Here is a 23803-nt window from a genome sequence, read left to right as displayed (position 1 = left end):
GCTGCACCAAAAGCAGCTCCCAAGAGCCAGGTTCAGTGCTGGCTGCAGCCTCCCACAGCCCTGCTGGGAGCCTCTCCCCATATTACAGGGGCACAGGGGTTGCCCATTCTCACAGCCAAAGCCCCAGGAACAGGCAGCTCCCAGGCCCCCTGCACAGAGCAGCGGGAAAACACTGCTTCTTCACATGAGCATGGCAAGTCATTTCTTTTTCTCATGTTTTCCACATACAAGAAAACTACTCAGTGAGCATCAGAGTTTAAGAAGCCCTGAAAGCAATACAGTATTTTCTGTTCCAAACCCAGATGTTTTCACCAGACTGCACAAGACTCCCAACTGCTCTCCTGGCTTTTATCCCTGTTATTCTCTTTCCTAGTAGTTTGCTTTTCTTCCATATTGAGGTAAGCATACAACTGTAGTCTCATAATAGTTACATTCAGACTGAAGTACACCATGCTTATGCAAATCCAAATTATTTTTTGTCCAAAGGAAACAACATATATAATATGATATAATATACAGGGTTCAGATCCATGTACATCAGTGAATAACGTATATTTCCTGTTCCACAACAAACCTGAAGAGACAACTCAATTCATCTGAACTGGCAAGTCTTTAAACCTCAGCACAGCATCCAACAGCAGAAGAGATGCAGGAGGAGGGAAAGGGATTGAGATTGAGAACAAACAGCAGTGTTGACAAAGGATGATCCAAGTCTGCAGAGACTGAAAGGAAAACATCTTCCCCACTGCATCTTTTTAAATGACTCATTGATATCCTTCAAATATCACCGTCCTTCAAAAAAACCCCATAAATTTATACTCCCTAGTCAAGTAGTGCAATATTAATACACATATTAAGTTGAGTATTTTGTATCCATAGCATCCTCACACATTGAAGTAATAAAAGACATCACACTTTGTGAAACTGCTTTCCTAAAAGCATTTAAAGGCTGCAGTATTAAGAGAAACACTGATTATAGTCCATTACAAAAAGGTCATATATGACATGTTTTCACAGGCTACCAGGAAAGAAGTGGGATTACACCCTTAGTTTGTAAATCATAACTATATGGATAACTCTAATGCTTCCAGAAACCTTTAAGTTGCCATAACCATCATTACCTAATAGAGTATAAAGATTAAAAGTAACCTGAAACATCTCCATATCCAGCTTGCTATATTACCTAAGTGCAGTCAAGTTCGAGGACTGACAGCCATCTAATTCAGAATTCTACCTTGATACATCTTGCTTAGAACAACAGAACCAGGTTGACTTATGACAGTGTGTTGCAGCTTCTGGGCAGCTCTAAAACACTACCTAAAATCTAAGTGTGGAATGATTCCTGAAATATTCTAATTTCACAGCAGCAGAGGTAATACACCAATACAAGAGCACCTTTTTAGGCTTGAATTAGAAACTGCATGTATCTGAGGTGAAAATAAAATTATTACAAACTACATGCAAATTTAAGTATTTTTACCATTAAAATCTGAATACCTTCAAATCAATCTGAAATGCTGATACATTTAAAAGGCTTGCAGACCCCATGTATCCATTAAGTTTCTATTAAAATACCTAATAAACAAGTTCAATGAATTTCTCAATGGTATTACCATTATCATAATGATATTACCATTATCAAAAAAAAATCAACTCTGCTACTAAAAACTCAAGAATCTTGAATGGCAACTGTGGGAAGCTAGGGCCCAGCGCTCGGAAGATATTGGGATGTAACAGAAAGCTAGTCCCCTCCTCCATAGTGTATGGTAATGACCCCCGTAATTAGCCAATAGCACCTAGCTGTGATGAAAGCAGATGGGAGTAACACTGTGAACCTAGGTTGTCAAGTGTCAAATTCTTCACCAATGAATGCCATTTCTGCCATCCATCACATTGATGTTGCGTGCGGATGGACAGAGCAACCTGAGGAGGGTCACCGTGCTGCTCCTGAACCAGGGTGTCTGCCTCGCATAAGGCAGCAGAATGTGCATGTTTAATAAATATTAATTTGGTAATTTCCTCACAAACTTCATTCTTCCACCCTTTTAAAGATTCACAGTGTTTGTAAAACCCTTTCTTCCTCATACCACTATCTCAACTTTCCTATACCAGTTCCTCTCCCCTCATCTGTCTACAAACAGCAACTGCTTCCTTGATCCCACCACTCCAGAGATTAATACTTTGATGGAGTGAAAACCCACAAAATTCTTTCATCAGTAACCATGTCCACTACTCACATTCCTCATATTGTAGGAAAGCCTATCTCAGAAGAACCTGTGTATGCCTGAAATTCTTGCAGATCCACATGAGGATCTGAAAGCCATCTTCCAACACTAGAGCAGAAAGAGATAGTCTAAAATGCCTGCTACACAATTGCCCAGTAAATGAAAATTGTTTGGAAGAACAAGAAGGTTTATGCTTGCTCCTTGGAACGAGACAACACCACAGTTTGCATGTGGCTTTGATTTTTGGTTTCCACACCACCACCACATGCCCCCGCTGTGAAAGGGAATCAGCCCAGGTCCCTTCTAACCAGTTGTGGCTTTTTGACGTGGGCATTAATCCATAGACATCTGGACAAAACAGCCACACACACTTCTCCACATTAATGGCATCAAAGGCAGCAGTGGCCTGTGTACAGCAGTTTTAAATATGTACTGCACTGGTTTGCATTTGCACTTACACTTGAGATGAGAGGCAATATCTTTAACTGGTCTAAACAGCTTCAAAGAACTTAATGGTATTACTCCATGTCCATTCATTAAAACTAGACTTGGTTGCAAAACTTAATTTTAAGGGGTGCTTTCTAATGCAAGGAAAAAAGTAAGGCTCCAAAACCACAAAATCTCTCTGGAAACAGACCAGAGAAGTATTATGAATGTGACAAGATACTTTTCTCATTGGTATTAAATGAACTCTTCTGCATCAATGACTTTCTATCACCTTCCTTTTCTTCCTCACACAAAAACTGACACATATGGTTCAATTTTAGACTCTCAGACTCTGACCTCATGATTAGTACTGAAACTTGCTGCTGATGGTGGAACAGGAAGAAACCCAAGAGGCCAGTGTTAACATTTCATGACTGTCCCAGGGTCCAGTTAGCATAATTTAGTACAGCCTCAGCCTACAATGATGGAGGGATACCTCTCACCTGTCTGTTATTTCTACAGCTCTCTCCCCTCCCACCAAAGAGCTTGAGGTGAGTGGTCCATGACTTCTAGCTGCTAAATGAATTAAATAGCAGCTTAAGGGATCAAAGACATTTGATATCCTTTTGTTATTGACAAGAAAAGCTAACACTGGAAAATGTAGGCTGGGGAGGGCAAAAACGCTGCCAAGCTGTTCAAGTAGGAGAATGACAGAATGGAGCAAAAGTCAACTTTAGTATTTCAAACTTGGAGGACAAAAAAGAAAAACAACCTAAAAATGGGTCCTTTTTCTACATTGCTTGCCAACTTAAAGGTTTAGCCTTAGCTCTACCACAAAGCTTCCTTCTGCAGAAGACATGACTAGAGAACCCAGAGCCACTGCAAAGTTCCAAAAACATGACTTCAACAAAAGTTTTTTTAAAATGCTGCATATGTTCGCCTCATCATGGGTACAGCACAGGTATAAATACACACCAATGCAAGGTGAAAGTAGCAGTAAGCCAGCACAAGACAGAGCAGTCAGTCCACTTACCTGCAGTCACCTTATTTAAAGCCACAAGAGAGCTAAGAACTTTGCTGAAATTCTGTCCCTGATACAGGTCATTTGCATCAAATGTCTGAAAAAAAACCCAAAAAACATTAGTTAAGTCTTAGAAACAAGCCTTTAAGGTTGTACATACAAACCACAACTGCAGAAGCTATTGCATGATCAAGGTGTCAGTCTTTTTGTGTCTGTTATGAACCAATAAAATTGGGGGGCGGGGGGGGGGGTCTCTCCTTAAAAAAAATACAGTAAAAAAACCCAACAAACTATGACACTTTTAAATGAAAAGATAATATAGCAACTGCTGCATTTGAAAAAAAATTAAGAACAGAGAAAGTAAAAACATCAAGTATCATTTAGGTTACAAGAAAGTTGAATAAAACAAGTATCAGAAGTTTTCCTAAGGCATTTTGGCCAAAAAAAAGTTACTGGGTACCATTACTCTTGGCATACTCTTCTTTTTCTGTAGCAGTGCACAGGCATTGTACCTGATTTTTCATAATGTACTTTGAAAATAACTAAAAATACTTTAACAAGTACTAAAACCTACATGCTATCTCCTTACAAGACAGAGAGGAAAGCAGCATTACTGAACATTAATGAATTTTAAAAATAATTAAATTCCTGGATAGGTTAGATCAAGGATGAGGTTTGTGAAGGGGGCGGATGAAAGGAGAGGTTTCTTTTATTTTTATTTTTTAACTGTGGTAAGGCAATCCAAACCTTGAACTATCTTGCAGAAAACACTGCAGCAACTCTCAAGCACTGGATGATGACATTAAACATCTGGAGTTTTTTGGGGAAAAGAAGACTTTTTTTTTAAAAAAAGGAAAAAACCCCACAAACCCATAATTGCCTGAGGTAATGGAAACACTCATCCAAAGCCTCATGAAAATAGCTCTTGCAATAGATTCTGCATAGGTTGAAAGGACTCACAGTACTCCTTTGTGCGAGACTAGAAAGCTGACAATAAAAGACAGCTGCTACAGCTCTTCCAACTGATTTAAGAAACAAAAAGAGATTCAGTTTTTTGCAATGTAGCAGTTTTTATCTAAAAAGTCAACAAAAACCTGTTCACTTTCCTGATAACAGACCCATCCCACAGACACTATCAGAAAGTCCTTACCCCAGACAACAGCCTTCACAGGCAGGAGAGGAAAAACTCATAATCCCAGGAGAGAAGCGAGAAAGGAACAAAGAAAGGCTAGTTTAACCCAAGAGAAGCGAAAATGTTAACAAAAGCTATGAAAGTAACCACAGAAGGGGCTGCCAGGCCAGTTCTGACCGGTGATGCAATATCACAGGAAAGGTAGAACAGATTTAGGAAACATTTAATGACCATGTTAGTCAGTAAAAAAACCCCAAAACTCACAATGCATCCACAATATTTGAAATATCTGCAATCATTAACATGCTCATTTCTCCCCAACCCCAGACTGAGGATCATCTCTGGTCCCAGAAAGCAGCAGCTCTAGCTGGGCTGTACAGGTGCCAACATCCCTCAAGCTCAAGTAGCATTTACGAAGCTCAGAAAAGCAATGCAACACAACACACAAAGCATCAAGCAGTCAGAATCACACACTAGCATACTCCAAGCATTTGTTGCTCACATAAATTAAGTCAAATGACTGTTTCAACAAGTTTCCCTGGACTACAGATAATTTAAAAGATGTCTCTTGTTTATTTGAACCTGTAAGGAGTAAGGAGAGACACCAGGGAGTTGCCTAGATGTGAATTTTGTAAGGCTTTTCCTCAAACACAATGAATATTAAAAGACTATGTACACAAAAAAAGGCATTAAGGAAATAAAAAATAATCTGATTTAACAAAAAGACATGATAGATTTTATTAACAGCACAATTTAAAAAGTCAAAACCAGGCTGAAGATCAGCTTAACCACTGCTGAAAGGGAAGAAAAAAATTAAGCTTCTGTGGAACAAGAAAGTCTTCAGAGTGTGAAATGTCCATTGTAACTACACGCTTATTGTGGTAGTTTTTAAATAAGTAATCTTGACGTGTGAACAGAATCACAAAAGCCTAGCCCTGATCCTAAAAAAATTAAATACACAGACAGGTGCTTAAGCAGAAACCAGAACTGGATCAGAAAAGGACAACACGGGAGAAAGAGAGACTAAGAAAGGGAACATTTAAAAAAAGGTTAAAAATTATAGCTTAAACTTACAAAAACTTAAAAACAACCCAACCCTAAATCCATTTTAAGCTCACCTTCATTCTGGATTCTGATAGAGCCAAGAGCTCTCCAAAGTCAGGCTAACTTGAGAACAAAAGGTTGAGAGGAAGCCTCATTTCCTGCTATGCTCAGACTATAGGGGATACCAGGAACAATTTGATTGGATCATCCCAACACGTATAGTCCATAAAAAACCCGTATCCAGGACATGCATCCAGTCTGCTCCACAGGAAACAACACAATGGGAGGATGCAAGAAACATTTGCTTCCTTGTGATTTTACATGAAGCAATTCTGACAGGAAGCCACCCTCAGCAGCTCATGGCCAGTATGTTCAGCAGCAGCCTACAATACAGGGGGAGAGGGACATAACACCCTCCAGAGGGATCTACTTATAACACAGCAAATGTTTAAGAAATAACTAACCTAGAGACATAAAAGGTGAGGAAAATAACATCAGCATTCTAAAGTTTTGAGGCTAATTCTTGATTATAAAACCCTTATCTCAAAAAAAATTAACAAAACCAAACCAAAAACCCAAGAAATAAACAACCCACAAAAAAACACTGAAAACCAAAAGCCCCCACCAAAACAAAATGACAACCAAGCAAAAAACTCCCGTGTCAAACACTTACACCCTTCTTTCATCTTAGCAGAGGTTTGCTCATTTTACAATATAACTCAAAATTTTAACAGAGTAAGAGCATCAAGTAGCCAGAGAAAACAGTGTACTCCAGGTTTTCAAGAGAAGTCTGTCTGACTTGCATGTGGTCTGAAATCTTCATTCTGGTAATTTTGGACAAATCAGCTGTAGAACTGACACTCAAAATTTACCTTGATGATAAAAAGAGTAACTTCTCATTCAGTGACACTGGATAACCAACAATCCCCCTCCACCATACAGCACTCCCAACTCTTCAATTGCAAAAATCAAAGCTGAATTTTGAGATCCAAATATCAAGCAAAACTAGTTTTATAACACAATATATTACCAAATAATAAGGTCTGCATGCTATATTACCTTCTGTAATACTGGCATAACCCACTTTCCTTATCACAGCAGAAGCACAGCATGGATTCAAATTTGCACACCCTTACAGCTTTTTAAGCCTAAAAATGCAAACACTTAGAAAGGTATTAGTTTGCAAATATTAAGATATATCTTTTGAACAGTATGCAGCAGGTATATGTAGACATTAAAAAGGGCTTTTTGGAAAAAAATATTTCCAATATGCCCCCAGCTTCCAGGAAAACAAAATTTATATCTCTACAGAGACTCTACCTGTGATGAAATTCACCCCGTTGTTCATGCAATCCTTACCTTCCACCAAGAGTCAGATTAAACATTAGGAGGAATACAAGAATAAAACCGTCATAAATCAGATCAGATGAGGACCCAGCTAAGCCAAATCTTTTGAACAAGCTCTTTAACCAACACACCTTTGTTTTTAAATACCACAGAATTACCCACATGCACATATGTCCTACATAAGCATTAAGATGAGAGGAGGAGAATGGGGTGATGCTCAGAGTGGTGCTGTTTGTCTTCCCAAGTCACCACTAGGAGTGGTGCAGCCTGGCTTTCCTGGAGATAGCTGAACATCCATCCACCTGCTCATGGGAAGTCATGGATTCACTCCTTGTTCTGCCTTGCTGGCATGCACAGCTTCAGCTGTACCCATTACACTCCCTTTCTCTCAGCTGGGGAGTTTTCTCTCACTTTTGCCTGAGTCTGTCCCCCACCCCACCAGGGAAGAGTGAGAGTGTGGCTGCCTGGGGCTGCGGGGCTGGACGGGGTCGAAGCACAACAATATCCCAGATGTATACTGTGTTCTGAAGGCAGACCAGATCAGGCTAACAGTGGCCTATAAACAACACCACTCAGGAGCACTCTGGCACTTTTGGTCACCCGCTGCCAAGGCCTGCCAATTGCTTACCCTCACCCACACACCACACTAATTCCAAACACACGAGCCTGGCTTCCCACAACTACATGTGCATTCTCTGCCCCCAGATCTAAACTGGCTACACACTTTATTGATAACAATGTTATAACCTCTTCCAGGTCATTAATGAAACGTTACATAATGTGGTGGATTAGAAATGGCAGCAAAACCCCTACAGCAAGATATACACTGGATGGTCATTATGCATTTGGAATTATAATGAAGTTATTAATAAAGACAGTTTTTAAACTCACTTCATGAGAGCCATTTTAATTTTTCCATTACTGACATTTCTTCAACACCAAACAAAATGCATTAGAGATTCATTTCATCCACATAGTGGCTGTTCAACTACCACATCCACCCTCTGATTTCAAACAAGACTAAAATCTGCATGAACCTGCTTAAACTCCATAACATTCAAAATTACCTGAATGTATTATTAGGGATATTTTAAGTCATCTAAACCACTAACTCTCAGTGAATAGAGACTTCTGTTCAGTGTTTCTCATGTAATAGCAATAAGGAAATAAAATTAACATAACAATGCTTATCCCTGCATTATCCCTCCTATCCCTGCAAAAACCAGTACCTACTGAAAGGAAAAAACACTACCAGAGAACTTGATGAAAGAAAAAGGAAATGAGAAAATAAAGCTGAAAATATACCTGGTGAGAGCAGACTACAACATGCAGTAAGCCTGCAGCAAGATTCTTTTCTTCAAATTAGTCAGTTTTAAGGCCTCATGTAACCTTCTAGATCTTAAAGTCAGAATTCAGTTACACAGGAAGTATTTTTAAAATAAAGGTACTTCACCTGATAAAGCAAGGTGTACAACTGAAGACAGGAAAAAAAAAAAAATACAAAACGGGGGTAGTTCAGTCAAGCTTTCTTCTGAAACACATTTTCTTCAAATGTCTTCTGTGAGCCATAACTTGCTTGTATCCTTAGACCAGCAGAGCATCAATAACGTTGTATCTTAATAGTCATAGAAAGTTCATATACCGGTTAAAACAGAGTAAAATAGAAATTTTTCCTTGCTAAACTACTGCCTTGGCTATACACAGGTACAGTATTCCCAGTGAGTCCTGACACTTAAATCATATGACAAAAATAGGTGACAGCTGTCCTTACAGTACTGCATCATCCACTGCAGCAGCTGAGGAGCTGACTTAGGAGCAGCCCAGGCATCTATGCACACAGATAGGGCGGCTGCTGCTAACCTCACCAGCCAGCCCCAAAATAAGCTGTAACCCCTGGGCTGTGTGCACTAAACCAGCAGGACACTTTCCAGCTCTGTTTCGCAGCCTTGGGGCCCCCCCTGCAAAAGATTACGAGAACATTGGCTCTCTCACCCGGAGGAAATGAAAGGGCACGAGCAGAGTGGCTTGACAAAGCACAGCGTGACACGACAACGTGTCACTCCACCTGTTCCTACTGCACACACTGCAGTGGTTTTGGCCACAGAAGCATGAATAAACAAGTAGGAAAGGTAGGAAAAACAAATGTTTAGAAACAGGTGATCGTAAAAAGCACTGAGAATCCCAACACCTTGCTTTGTTGTGACACCATCCCCTGTGTGGCACAATCCCTGGAGCAGCTGGCAAGGGGAAGCCACGGAGGCCATCCACCTCCAGTGATGACACCTAATATGCCCAAGCTAACAAAAAAAGGATCCTGTAGGTAAGCCCACATGCAAATCGCAGATTTGTTCATTTATTCTCACATTAGGTCAGCTCTAAGTGGTGCTGCAGCTATTATGCAGCAGCTGCTGCTCGAGCTCTGCATTATCATCTGAAAGCTGCAGCAGTGAAAAAAAAAGATAAGAAAAGCAGGGAACTATGACAACTGAGAGGAAAGGAAGGGGTGAGGGGAAAAGAGATGATTACAAATGTTTTAGAAATCTCTATGAAGCACACTGTTGCCCAAATGCAGCACAGTACAGCACAAAGGAGAGCTAAAAGAAAAAAAAAAATTCACAAGAGAAGCATCAGTGGCAAAGAATAAATAAAACTTAAGAGGCGGCCCGGAATAAATTTTGCTGCTCATATAAACCTGTTACTCAAAAGTAAAAACCTAACTGTACTAGAAACACCATATCACTTAGAAAGCCTTAATTCCTGCAGCTAGTAGTACTTTGAAGACATAACATGTTATCTACATGTTAAAAAAAAGCAGAACCAGATGTAAAAATGTATATAGAGGTTTGTAGTGTCTGTGTGCACATCTGTGTGTGCATGTATCCAGATACACATTTAAAACACAAATCCAAAGAGGACAAAGGTTTAAAAACCTGGTTTAGAGTCGTAAACCTTTCCAGCTCCAAGAATTTTTCCCCAAAACATCAAAGAGATAAGGATTTTACAGAACATTAATTTCAAATACTAAACAACACTTTGCCTAAATGCTTCAAAGTAAACTTCTAAACATTGCCAAAACTAAACATACACAACCTGTTTTTCATCAACACAAGCAAAAGTATAATGAAAAAAAAACCAAAACAGAAATAAATGCTATGTTTCCTTTTGGAGATGAACTGTACAATTTCTTAAGCTTTCTAAATCTGTTTTTAGAAGGTAACACTGCAAGCCAGTAGCCTCAAATGAGTTCTTTTGTAAGAAGTCATAGAATTTCATATTTTTGAGCATAAACACCTAGTAGTAGCAAAGCAAGATGTAATTTAAAAAGCAGAAATAGAAAGATTAGCACTGCCTACACTTATGTAAGAAAACATAAGAACAAGCCCGTTCCAAATTTCTACCTGCACAGCAGACCAGAAACTACATTTATCACACCTTCATCCTAAAACACTTTCAAATTGCTTCGTAGGTTTTGGATTATAGATGATATCACAGAGTGATAATCTCAGCTGACATAAAGAAAAGACATTCAGTAGCACACAGTATTAATACACAATTGAGTACCATGGCTTAAGGAAGCTCACACTCCTGGAACTACAGGCAAAAATAAAAGTTGTTGGAATTAAATTACCAAAGGAAATTTGATCAGGACACTGAAGCTGAGATGTCTCAGTCCTTGCCAAGGTAACAGGTTACACCTACATGCTTGGCTGAAACACAGCAATTGCATAAGCACCTTCTAGTGCCAATGAAGAGAGGCACCTCAACAGGAAAATTGGCCAGAAACAATCTGAGAAAGATTCAGCCCAGAAAAACCCACCTCTCTTCCTGGTATACACAAGTACAACTATGTAAGCTACTCTCCTAAAATAAATCAGGAAACACAGCTGTGGAAATCCAGGCCAAAATGCAAAGGGAATACTGTGTCCAAGTAAGAAAACACACAGCATTGAGGAAAAACAAAAAAAAAAGTATACATTTAGAAATAAATACAGACAGCCCTGCTATCAAGTAGAGTGGGCAGTCAGTGAAAAATGGTAAAACTTAATTTTCACTAGTAACTGCACAAGGCAGACACTGCCAGTACATCTTATAAACAAGAACATGGTTAAATAGCCATTCTCTTGGGGAAAACCACATGAGCAAGGTAAATGAACTATACTGAAGAGAAGGAAAGCAGCTTCTAGGTCTCACTACTCTCCTCCCAACTCTATCCATTGCAAGAACAAACATCTACTCCAGGACTGTGAAGCTGATTCTGAGAGTAGACACATCTGTTTCATGAAACCAGCACCTTGTATGATTAGTTCATTAAAGATCAGTGTTGTAGGAGAAAGCCTGTGAAGTCAGCTTTAAGGGATGCCTACATAACAAATGCTGGTAATCTGTTTGTCAATAACTTGCAATTACAAAAAACCTGAAGATCTGGCATCACAAATCCATGTGGTGTCTGTAACGCTATCAACTGGGTACCTTCCCAGGACTACAAGCCCTTTTGGACATGAACAACTGTGAGTAACAGGAGTAGCTGGACCCTTGAGTGGCAGCACTGCTTTTTATATCATAGTATTAGATGATGATTTTGGGAAGCTACTCCTTCGTTCCACAGCTTCTGATACTCCAGACTCTTTCGGGCACCTATCCTTTCACCAACCCCATTCAACACTGATGGAGCAGCATGGAGAACATAAGCCCTCCTTGAGTTTCAGTTTAGAGCATGTCTATTGTGCCCTGTAGTACTAGTACTAGCTCATAGGTAGGTATCCCACCTTGTCCCCCATAATCCATACATGAATGTTAAACTTTCAAGTAAGCTTACTGCAACAGAATCTGTAAACTATTCCCATTTTAGAGGGGAAACATACATTACGGCATCACCATTTTCATACATCTGCAATTTCTTCGTGACTTTTCTTTTTTTCCTCAGTAATAAGTTAAGAAGAAACAAGTTATGAAACAGCCTTAATAAAAGAACAATCTAAAAAAAAGGTTTCTGGAACAAACTCCTGACCAACACTTCACGCTAACTAAAAGTATTGGAAGCACTGAAAAGGAAAACTGACCTGAAATAGATCCGTCAGTCACAGTAGAAATCAAAATGACACAAAGGCAACAATGACAGTGATTAAGACTACCAAAACAGGACGCCCAAAGGGCCTGGCCAGGGTCTGGAAGTAGTTACTGAACATAAGCACTCAGAATAAAATCATCTCTTTCCCAATGGCTGAACTGAGTAGTGACACAATAAATATTTTAAGGCTCAAATTATACCAGTTCCTAAGAAAGAGGAAGTTGATATATTCAGGAAACCTTCAACTGGGTTTCAAATGTTACAAAGGGAGAGTCTGCTTCTGGCATACTTGAATTGTAGATTTATTTTCCAAAATAAAAAAAATACACATCAGTTAAACTGTGAACATCTCCATACTCTTACCTAAAAACAGGAAGGATGGCTTGCAACAACTGATTTCAGATGCCTTCTGTCTAGATTCATGTTCTGCCAACATTTCTCAACTAATTTCTGAAGAATCAGCTTAGTTTCAAAAGTCATGCTGTATGGAGAGATGAAGAGAGGCCTATATAATGAAGCAAAAAGCTCTATTTATATAATGAAAAATTCTGAGAGAAAAAAAAATTAAAATAAAAACTAGAAAAACCTGCTTTCAAAATAGAGATTGTTAACCAGCAATCCAAATATCCATTTGCAAAACAAATGGAGATTTCCACAAAGCTCAAGTACCACAGGCACACAGTAGGATTGCTGAGACAGATTTGCTTCAGAACAGCAGTGTTCAGGGAGACACAGGCACGCCCCGAGCTTGTCAGAGAGCATGAGCTGGAGGTGGGTGAAAGGAGGCATCTTATTGCAAAAGATTTTGTACTACATGAGGTTATTATCTCCTTCCTAAAATAGACTACTGGCTGTTTTACTACACTACCATGTGCTCCAACCAGAACCTAAATGCCATCACATGCTCACATTTCCTCTGGAACAAATTTGTGCAGCCAAGTGATCAGATGATGCACAGATTCAGCATCAATGGAGAATGAACTACGGACAGAGCAGGAGCCAGAAGCACAGACCCACTGACCTCAAGTGCACTTATTTCCCCCACTGCTTATCAGCTTGGGAGTCTCGTTTTGCTGTAGGCATGCATTTTTTTAAAATAAACATATTAACAAATAGTAAAATCTTTGTAACATTAAATATGTACTAGTAGCCAAAGAAGAAAGACTGGGGGGGAATTGATATTCTGACAACAGTCAGAATTTGACTAAATGTAATTAAATATGTGGAAAAGGAAGTGGGAGAGGTATAAAGATAACAAAGAAATGCAAGAATTAAAGGGAAAAAAATGAAAAAAGAAATGCTAGACCTTTCTGTTAAAAAGGGATTTAATCAAATCTCAATTGCTTCCTTAATACACTGCAGAGAGTGCCAAAAATTAATAAAGGCTTACTCAATTTTCATATAGCTTGTTGAAACTTTCATTTAATTTAGAATCACAAAATGGAAAAAAAGTAATTCTCAAATAGTTAGCAGAAATGAACAAGCCCCAAAACCAACACTTCAGGTTTCAACAAGAGAAAATTCACTTCAATATTTCCCTGTTAAAAGTTGATTGAAGAACACAAAGCTGTATGCAATCCCTGAGCTACAGCTCCCCCTCCAAGCACACCCATTTCCATCCATAGTTTACCATTATGACAGTACAGTCAGTACAAATACTCTTTAAAAAGGGACCTAGGGATGGATCTCTCCCTCTCTCACAGGTACCTGCAACAATGTGATCCAGCACCCTCCACCATTTATTAATACTCATTTCGAAAGAGCAGGCACAGACTTTATGCAGGAAGCAGGAACAGGCCTCACCACCAGCTGCTGCGGTGACCAGCCCCTCCTGCCACGGCAGGGCTGGTGGAGCTGCCTGGACAGCCATGGGACCCAGTGTCTTTGGCCAAGACAAAACTGAAGCCAATTTAATGCAACAGCCTGGAAGTTGAGGGCATCCAGCAGCTGCCAGGACAGCAGACAAGTCACCTCTCTGAAGGACGAGGCAGACACCTCAGGGTGCATGAGAGACATGCAGCACACGTCTAGGTAAAACCATTCCTGCTCAGGATTTGCAAGACCACAGATCACTGTAAGATTTCAGGAGTAAAATCTCCCAGACTTTCTTTCACACCACCTTATACTGCCTTCACTCAGGGTGAAAAAGTGAAATTAAGGGCTATTAAACTCATAGAAAATTAATCCAGCAAGTGGAAAGCTTGCTGCAAATCTCATGAACTAAACCAGTCCAGTATCAGACAAGACCAGCACCTAAAACAATACATGGGGGAGAAATATCCTATCTGCCAGAGGGACAAAAAAAAAAGAAAAACAAACCTACCCAAACACTTAGCTACAGTCCAGCCACAGCCAATCATCCAGCATCATTCACTAGTAAGTTTCTGTAAGAAATTCAAGCTTAACATTTATGGGAATATCTATACAATTTTCCACATTTCAAACTAATAAAAGATGCCCTCTAGCAGGTTACAAGCAACCGCAAAAATTCAATCCACACCAATTCTGCTTATTCATAGTAATGGCTGGGAATTCAGTCAGAAAGAAATAAAGATAACTTCCTTCAAGGAACTAGCTATTGCAAGAATTTGATAGTTCTGATTCATCAGGTGATACACTATATGATGGGCTTGGGTAGCCAAGCTGACAAGGGCAGCTAGAGGTGATACTGCGAGCAGGCAGGTCCAACAGTTTATCTTAATTCCTTCTTAACAATCTCATCTCCACAGTCCAGGGTTCTTCTAGCCTCATCACCTCCCCCACTGCAGGTGCCTTAACTTCAGTGTCCTCTCCAAAACACAGCCGCTCCCACTCCTACCTTCACAGAACAGAGTCCCCAGCCCAGCCTCCCCCTGACAGCACACACTGCCTCACCAGTGCTGCCTGGGCCCTGATCCAGCATCCTGATCCAGCAAGCACATCCCGGGTTTCCTACAGCCATCCGCGGAACACAGCGAGCCCCAGCCACCATCAGAGCAATGGCAACCATGGAGACAGCCCCATCCTATCACCTTAATGCAGGCACCCACTGCTGAGGAGTCCAGGCCCCTGGTAGTTGATGCCCTGTACTGTCAGGAATTTGTCAATACACAGGCACAAGAGCTTGGAATCTGGTGGAAGATTCAGGTATGCTACCTTGTCCTTTTACAAGTTACAACAGTTCAGCGACTGGCAAAGATTGCTTTGGTGTGAGCTCTTTTGCTAATGTAACTGCTGCTCCTCAACACCAAGAATTTCTAGCAGAGGGCCATACTCTCCTCCAAGCAGCAGCTAGGAATGCCATCTGCGGACAAGCACTTAGGAAAAATCAGTGACAGCCTATTCAGGCCCAAAACCTGCATCTCAGATTTGCCAATAAACAAGAATAGAGAAAGGCAAATATTACGTAGTAATACTTCAAGGTTTTCCCCAACAGTTTGTCTCAGGGACTATCTGCATCTAAAAATCTCAAATGGATTTTTTCCATTTCTTTAGTTACTTCATAAACTATGCTATTTCAACTTCTACAAAAATCACAGAAATCATTTGCACAGTTTAGTTACAGGGTGAAGAATCACTTCCTTTCATTTATTATAACCTTGCCAACTGCTTGGGGTTTTTTGACTAAGCCTTAGTTCCTGTGCAAAGAGAAATAGAAAACCTTTCCACGCTCTCCATGCTGCCTGCTACCAAGATCCTATTGACCTCACATATTTATCTCTTCTGTTGACAGAAGAGTCAATTTATCTGCACCTCACACAGACTCAATTCCTTCATTTTCTTGTAACAGGTTCTGTTAAGTTTTGAAATGGCAGACTATTCCATTTCCTTTAAATATAGCATTTCTCCCAAGCACTGCTGTAAATATAATTTATCTTGATGCTACAATTCACAGAATAGTGAGTGACCAAGCCAGGAGTGATATGCCAGGACTCCATGACACCCATCAGTAAAAGAATTCACACACTAAATTGAAATTTTAACTACAGAGAGTGACACAATACTTGGCACAGCCTCAGCAGCAGAGGAATGGAAGGCAGCAAACATGACCCAAACCTTTAAAGATCAAGGAAGGAAAGAAAGGAAGAGATCCAGAGACCTATAGACCAGTAAAGCAAATACTTAAGCCTGGTAAACTGATAAAAGATATAATACAATAAAATAAAAAAATTATGCAATAATTTTTGCATAAATAGGTTTGCATAAATAGGAAAAAAGAATAGAATTAATATTGCCTTGGTAGAAGGAAGAAGCCTTTCCAGAAATGCTTCTTAAAGCAATTAGCCAAACGTAGGGTAGTTCAGTTAATACAATATATCTGAATATCCTTTGAAAAAACAGCACAGCAGGGGTTGGTTTTATTTTAAACAAAGGTAATTTGTTTACCTCCAAGAGGAGCTATGAGACTCCTCTTGAAGATTCAGAAGAGCTACAGAAGAAACAAATGACAACTGTATACAAACAGCTGGGTTTCACTATGAAGGGAATATCAAAAGTGACCCACAGAGATACAGCTTGGGAGCCACATTACTCAACACAATGTACCTGCAATTTCACAAAAGGTATGAAGAGAGAACTTTGATGAGAATATCAAATTATTTGAATTAGTCAGAACTTGAACTCACAGAACAGCCACCACACAATGTTGTCAATGGCCAAACATTAAAGTGGAGGGTCAAATCCAGTGTCAACAAATGCAAAACCTACCCAAAGGCAAAATAATAGAAAAAACCCCACCAAAATTCCATCATTATACCTGTGCAGAAATAAGCTCGCAATTAGCTATTTACACTGGCAAGTAAAAGATGTCAGTAAGGTAACAACCTCAGGTCATTAATCAGCTGAGTCATGGAGTCCAAGAAAAACAATACTGGAAAATTAGAAAAGACAGAGGCAACAAACTGACTTTTTTTACTATTTCCATAGTATTTATGTAACCTAAATAAAGCTGTGGTCCACTGTGATACTACAAAACAAGAAAGGATACAGAGATACAAACTGTTTAAACAAATTAATTAGTGCAATAGTATTCACATGAGGAAAAAGTAAACTAAATGTGTTCATCTTGGAAAGAGAAGGGATGTAGTGCAGTACCCTAACGCCATATGAACTCAGATACAGTGTGGAGAACATCTCTGACACAAAAACAAAGGCACTCACTGCCACCAGCTGCAGCAGCTGAACAAACAAGAGGAAACTTATAACAATAAATGCATAATTTAGGCATTGAATTTACTGCCATAGGATACTGTGAAGGTAAAGAGAGCTCAACATACCTTTAGAAAGCTATTTAAATGAGCCATAGAATGAGTTCCATTGGGCTGTTAAATATATAGGGATACATCCCTGACTCTACAAGAGTCCTATAGCTCCTCAGCTAGGGACTGTCAGAAGCTGGAAAGATTTAACAGCAGGTATCATGCTCTATTTTCACCATTTTTTATTTTTATCTGGGCTTTTTACCCTTTTTTCCAGTCAACTACTATAGCCCCACATCTCACAAGATAAGGTAAGCTAGCCTTTGATCTGAACTTGCATAGTTATCCTTACGTCATTGAAGACAGTAAGACTACTATTGCAACACTTTTAATGTCCACAACCAAGTTAGGTAAAAAGATTTTTATGCTAGTGCTCTTACTCAAACAGTGTTTTACGGAGGATTTTTTTTAGTAACGGTAATTAAAATTTTTTCCCCAAATTTTCAAAACCACGCATCAAATTTTGTTTCACAAATACTACAGGATTCAAAAGTTGAGCTAAGCAATTAAATTGCCATATTGGAAGACACAGAAATATTATGACAGGAGTTACTTCTGAGAAGACAGACAACATTGTACCTAGCTCTGTCTAACTGCATCCCGTTACTCCAATGGCCAATGCTGGCTCAATGCCTCCCATAGGTGTGCCACCCACACCTCTCCAGTGTGGGATCTGCTCACAGATCACAGAATCATGGGGTGAGTCACAGAAAGCGGTAGGGCTGTGTCTAAGACTATGGACTATTGGGATTACCCAATTTTACACTAGCAATCCATAGCCAGAGCAGAAGATGTGCAACAAACCTTATTCACCACCAAGAGAGGCAAACACACTAATGCTAATACCACTAAATACACCACCTAAACACTGACACAACTTTGCACCACTTCAAAATTAGCTAGCAATAACGTCTAGGCTTAAATAATAGCAAGGAGATGAGCAAGAAGAAACAGCTCCAAATATCACTATACCAATATATTGAAGTTATTGCACAGAAGTAGCATTTTGTTATAAAAATTTCACGTGATACGTTAACACATGGTCAAGGCAAGTTTGCTGAGTTAATGGTGAGGCTTCAAATACAACTGAAACCCTGCTTCAGAAAGCATTCTAAACTGAAACTATGATTTACATAATACTTTCAGATAAAAGGATACCAATCAAATCACGTGGATCTACAGCATCCTCAGAAACACAAGTCATCACTGTAAAGCCATAAATGCCGTAACACTGGCATTTAGCACAAGTCTCAGGAAAAGCCAAATTAAAAGCACATATAGATCCTTTCCAGATTATTATTTCCACTACACTCCTCAAAAATCCCTGCTGAGATCACTAATGTGACTAACATCAGTCTCAAGACATCAACATTTTAGCCATGACTCCCAAGTAGAGGTCCACTTATTTCCAGAGTCACACAGCACTGGAAATCTAACTTCTACAAGACATGCTGACTGCAAAACATACTGATTTATTAACACATAATATGCCAATGAAACAAAATAGAAAAGCAAAAGGTCATTTATTACAAACAGTAACTAGGGCAGTGATCACAAAGATCCAGCCTCAGAGGAGCGCACTCAGAGGCGCTCTGTGCCTGGCAAAAGGAAGCATCATATCCTGTGTGGATAATGGAGTACAATGTGCCATTCTAGAAGAAGGTTGAAAAGTTAAGCCAATCTTTCCAATTGGATGTTGCAGAAGCATTTTGAAATGTAAAGACATGGTTGCAACAAAGCAGAATTGCTTAATCTTCAGCAAAGTTATCCCAAAATGTTACTGCTACTCAAAATGGTACTGCCAGCATCTTATCTTTATGGACAACATCATCAGGAAAGTGACTTGTGTTCCAAAAAACAAAACAAATATAATGAAAATTCACCTCTGTGGGTGAGAAACCCTTTCAAATACACTGCAAGAAACAGCGCAAAGCAAACAAAGCGCAAGTTAGGACAATATTGAAGTTTTCCAACAGATCACAACTTCTAGTGAACAGTATCAAGAGAACACTCTTTTTAAACTCTACATAGTAACAGTAGCTCTGGAAATAAACATAAGTTTTAAAAAAACTGACACAAAGTAATTATTAAAAAGCACTTCTTATTTCTTTAGAACTGACTGAATGCTTGTTCTGTACTATCAAACTGCCAAGCAGAATTTGTTTTGCCCAAGCCTTTGCCAGGCTTCTAGAAGAGCCTGCCTTATTTTGCACCAATTGGGCTGTTGCTCAGTACAACACACCTGATAAAACAGTACACATATACTGTACAGGTACAGTGCATACTCCTCATATTTGGGCACTGCAACTCATTTAGTTTTAGTGTACCCCAACAATAAATCCACCCATGAAGACTGTGCTCAAAGCTTGCAAGCAATGGTTTCCACGCTACCTTTTACAAGCAATTCCTTTCAGACAGACATTCAAACCATAATCCCAAACTTCATGCCACCTTTTAAAATGGAGTTAAGCCATAATGCAGTATCTGTATCATACCAAAGCAATTCAAGTCCTGCTTCGTGGCACTTCACCACCCTAAACTCCATGATTCTAATGCTTTCTGAACAATTTCATTTCCAAGTACTAGAAGCCACTGGGTCTTCCAACATAAGATTATCTCCCTCCCACTGCCACCCTAACTAGTGGCCAAGATATTCTGTCAAAAACTCTTCAAGCCATGAAAGCAGGTGAGCAGCCATGCTCTCTCCAAGTTGCTTGAGAACAAGTTTCTGAATGTCAAACAAGCCACTGCCTGTGGGGAGGCTGCATCTGCCTGCATAAATTCCCTCCGAAAGGCTCTTTAAAATGCAAGAAAATAAAGGAGAAATGAGTTTCATGCTGTGATTTCACATTCTTCACTAACTCACAAGAAGGGTACCCAAGGCTTTGTCTTCTGGACTACAAAGCTTCCCTACTCTACAGAAGAAAAATAAATGCACAAAGATGAAAAAGTTGTCTTAATATTAAAATCAGGATTATTTCAAACAAGCCTTGGTATATCTCACTTCAAGCATCACCACAGTTACCTAAGAGGAGACACTGCCATGAAAATATAATTATTTCCCTTGGGCCATTTATCTAGTGAAAATATTAGTATTCAGTAGGTAGTGAGGACACTCCTTGATGAGACCTGCCTTAACTACTACCAAGAACAGACTGAACTTGAGAGCAATTACAAGCAGCAATTAGAATTCAATCCAGCTTCAGCACTTTCAGTAGTGAAGTAAAACAACTAAGACCCTATTTGAAGGAGTGAGCATTGCACTACATCCCTCCAACAGTTAAAGTCTCTTAAGAGGCATGAGCAGAGGTCTGACAAGCTTCACCTCCAAGAGAAAGCAACTGCCCAATTAAAACTATGTAAAACAAAAGCTACATCCAGAAATGATGGGGGGGAGCATGCCAGACAAAAAACTACACTGTCAGTAACAAGTTTCACCTAAATTGAGGAAAGTATTTTTCAGGTGTCTGGGTCAATGCTGTCTTCTTTTGTGTCCCTAAAGACTTGATCTCACCCACCACAGGTTATCCTCTAGAGAGGCTTCTGTTGTTGATTATAACAGGAAGGCTGTCCAAAATTAACTTTAGCTGGGATCCATAAGACAGTGCTGAAGCCAAGTGGGGCAAAGGCTAGTGTTACAGACACCTGCAGCCTTTCAAAACCCACTTGCTTTAACTACACTCTCCGCTATAAAATTGCACTCTCCCACTAGTTTTTGAGGCCTTCACCTGCTTTGCTGTAACAAACCAAGTTGGCTGAAAAATAAATCAATCCAGTTTTTTTTCCTGGAGTAGTTCTCAGCATTTCGAGCACCCGACCAGCACTACAGAGGGTCTCCAGTAAGTAGTGGCAACAGATGAAAAAATACTTGTCTCTTCAATCTGACACAGCACTGACCTTGCAAGCATCAGAAATCAGGGTTAGATAGCTGATGCTAAACAAGGAATGACAGGAATGAGGAAGCAGAGGCAAGACACCTAGGAAAACATTGCAGAAGGAAGAAAAGAACTCAAAACACAAGTGGAAAACCAGAGCCAAGGAGAAAAGAGAGAATGGGAGAGGAGAAACAGTTACTAAGAACTTGGTGTAGAAGCCAAGTCACATCATCCCTCTACTATCAACACTTAGAAAACACAGCAGTTGAGAACATGCCCATCTCCTCCCAGCTCAGCACAAAGCAGAAACCTGAGCTTATCACCACTGGCAGATAAGCTGACAGCTCAGGTGCAGAGGCTGAGATGGAGACACAGCAGATCTCCCACACATCACCAAGCTGCCACAAAACTTTCTCTTTACTTGTTTTGAAGTCTAGGATCACCTAAAGATGATCTACATATTCACTGTACAATAACCTATCCTCCCCCTTTGTGCCAGCCCCAGCTCCTTCTTGACCTCCACAAGGTCAATTCGGTAGGAGAGAAAGCAGGTTAGCAGGGTTATTTCCACCAGCTGACCTTCCTGCACCATCTCACCTTGCAGCCTGCCAAGCACCCATGCTAGACTGTGGATGGGCAAGAAACACGTGATAGCATGTGTCACTGCTGCTCTACTGCCACAGTGGTTTATCTGCCCTAGGACCACAGCCTGCTCTGCGTCATGTTCTGCACTCACAGCTCCAAATGAGGCCCAGAGGAGCTGTGTCAAACCACAGACACTCAAGGCTGCAGCTCAAGCACTGTGAAACAAAGGTAATACCACTCCTTCAGAAACCAAACCAAAAAAAGTATTGTGGAAAGCACTACATTCATACAGCAGCTACTAATTCTGCCTCCAAACTCATACTTAAATCCAAGTCTGAGACCATCCAATGAACAAAGGAAGAGCAATGAACAGCTTTCCAGCTGGAGCCAGGCAAGTTTCCTGGAAAAAACAGAGCAATTACCTATTTAGCACAATGCACTTAAAGAGGGGGCCCAACAACACTTTTTGGGTTTGGCATAACAATTTCTTTGGTCAAACAGACAAAATCTCTTTAGTAACATCCACATCAGAAATGGAATTGAGGAAAGTGTGGTGTGCAAAGGTTAAGCCTACAGTTGCTCTAGTCTTGCAATGCTTTTACAATACAAAAGTAAGCATTCCACTTACTTATTTTAAACTAAACTAATACAAAAGCTGATTTATTTACACCTTTTTAAAACAACCCCAAATTACATGTTTTTGAGTGCGTCAGTTGAGGACAACAGACTGCAGCATTTTAAGTTACAAGTCTCATTTCTGTCTCAAAGTGTACTTTCCCAAGACCTGAGATTTTTTTGGAGTGCTCTAAAGGCACATGTACACTCTTCTGCATTTGCTGACAACAGTTAGAAATAAAATTACATTCATTCACTTAGTTTTGAATGCTATAGTGACACCTGAAATACATCTGGCAAGAAATATTAACAAAAAAAAATAAGAGAAAAGCCATCTTAATAAGCAAGTACAGGCAGAAAAGAAAACAACTAGCTGACTGGCATCCTCAAAACTGCTGAGCCCTCCAAGCCAACTAATTAACTTAGGCCATAAATAATACGTAGATGCGGTCAATTTAACTATCAGCAGTTTACAATATCAAAGTCAGGTAATTATTACAACTTTGCATTTGAACAATGAGGAATTGCTCTTTCACTTTTATTGCCAAGTACAGAAAATAACTTCAGCTGCATTTATCCGTGAAATTTATCTTTTGCAAAATGTTCATGTGACACCAGGATGAAGAAGTAGCCTAAGGCAAAGGGTGTGAAAATGCATTTTCTTGTCATTTACTTTATGCTGCTCACAAGCCCACAGGGTGGATGGATTTAAATAGCCTATTCAAATAATGATTAGATTAGTATAGATTAACATCCTGTTCCATGTTTGTAATTCAAACACTTTCCTAAACATTTGGCATCCATCTTCAGAGGAAAAAAGTGAGTGATTACCCCATCCCCACACACTTAAATGCTTTAACATACATGATTTAAATGTGTTAACAGCAAAGACTTTGATTGAAGAACAAAATATGATTAACTATGTCATGATTTCTGCAGAGGCTTGCTTTTAGACAAAACATGGTAATTGCTTCAAGTGTACATTTTGAGGGCACTCTGTGAAGCTAACAAACATATAGAACATTAAAAAAAAAAGGCACTTCAATATGTTTGGAACCGAAAACCAGTGAATTTAACAAGTAGGAATCTTTGTGCCTGATGATTTAAAACCAACTGCTTCCAGGCACCTTCTGCTAAGAGACTTAAGAATTCGGAACTGTCTTCTTCTTATCTCATTTTTATTCATTAATTAAGTGAACAAGTGTGGGGGGTGTGATAAATTCCACCC

At 39.7% G+C, this 23803-nt stretch overlaps 1 protein-coding gene across 5 annotated transcripts in view; it reads right to left on the bottom strand.

The window, feature by feature from the left end:
• Positions 1-23803, bottom strand: part of ARHGEF7 (Rho guanine nucleotide exchange factor 7) — a 118139-nt gene that overhangs the window by 68203 nt on the left and 26133 nt on the right. For all 5 annotated transcript variants that reach the window (XM_058840761.1, XM_058840727.1, XM_058840745.1 and 2 more), the window contains one exon: positions 3685-3769. In XM_058840761.1, coding sequence (XP_058696744.1) covers positions 3685-3769 — 85 coding nt within the window. The remainder of the gene's footprint in view (positions 1-3684; positions 3770-23803) is intronic.

Source organism: Poecile atricapillus, chromosome 1 (genome assembly GCF_030490865.1).
Source record: "Poecile atricapillus isolate bPoeAtr1 chromosome 1, bPoeAtr1.hap1, whole genome shotgun sequence".
NCBI classification, from domain to species: domain Eukaryota; kingdom Metazoa; phylum Chordata; class Aves; order Passeriformes; family Paridae; genus Poecile; species Poecile atricapillus.
The sequence above is the reverse complement of the archived record's forward strand: the minus strand, read 5'-3'. Positions and strand labels throughout refer to the sequence as shown.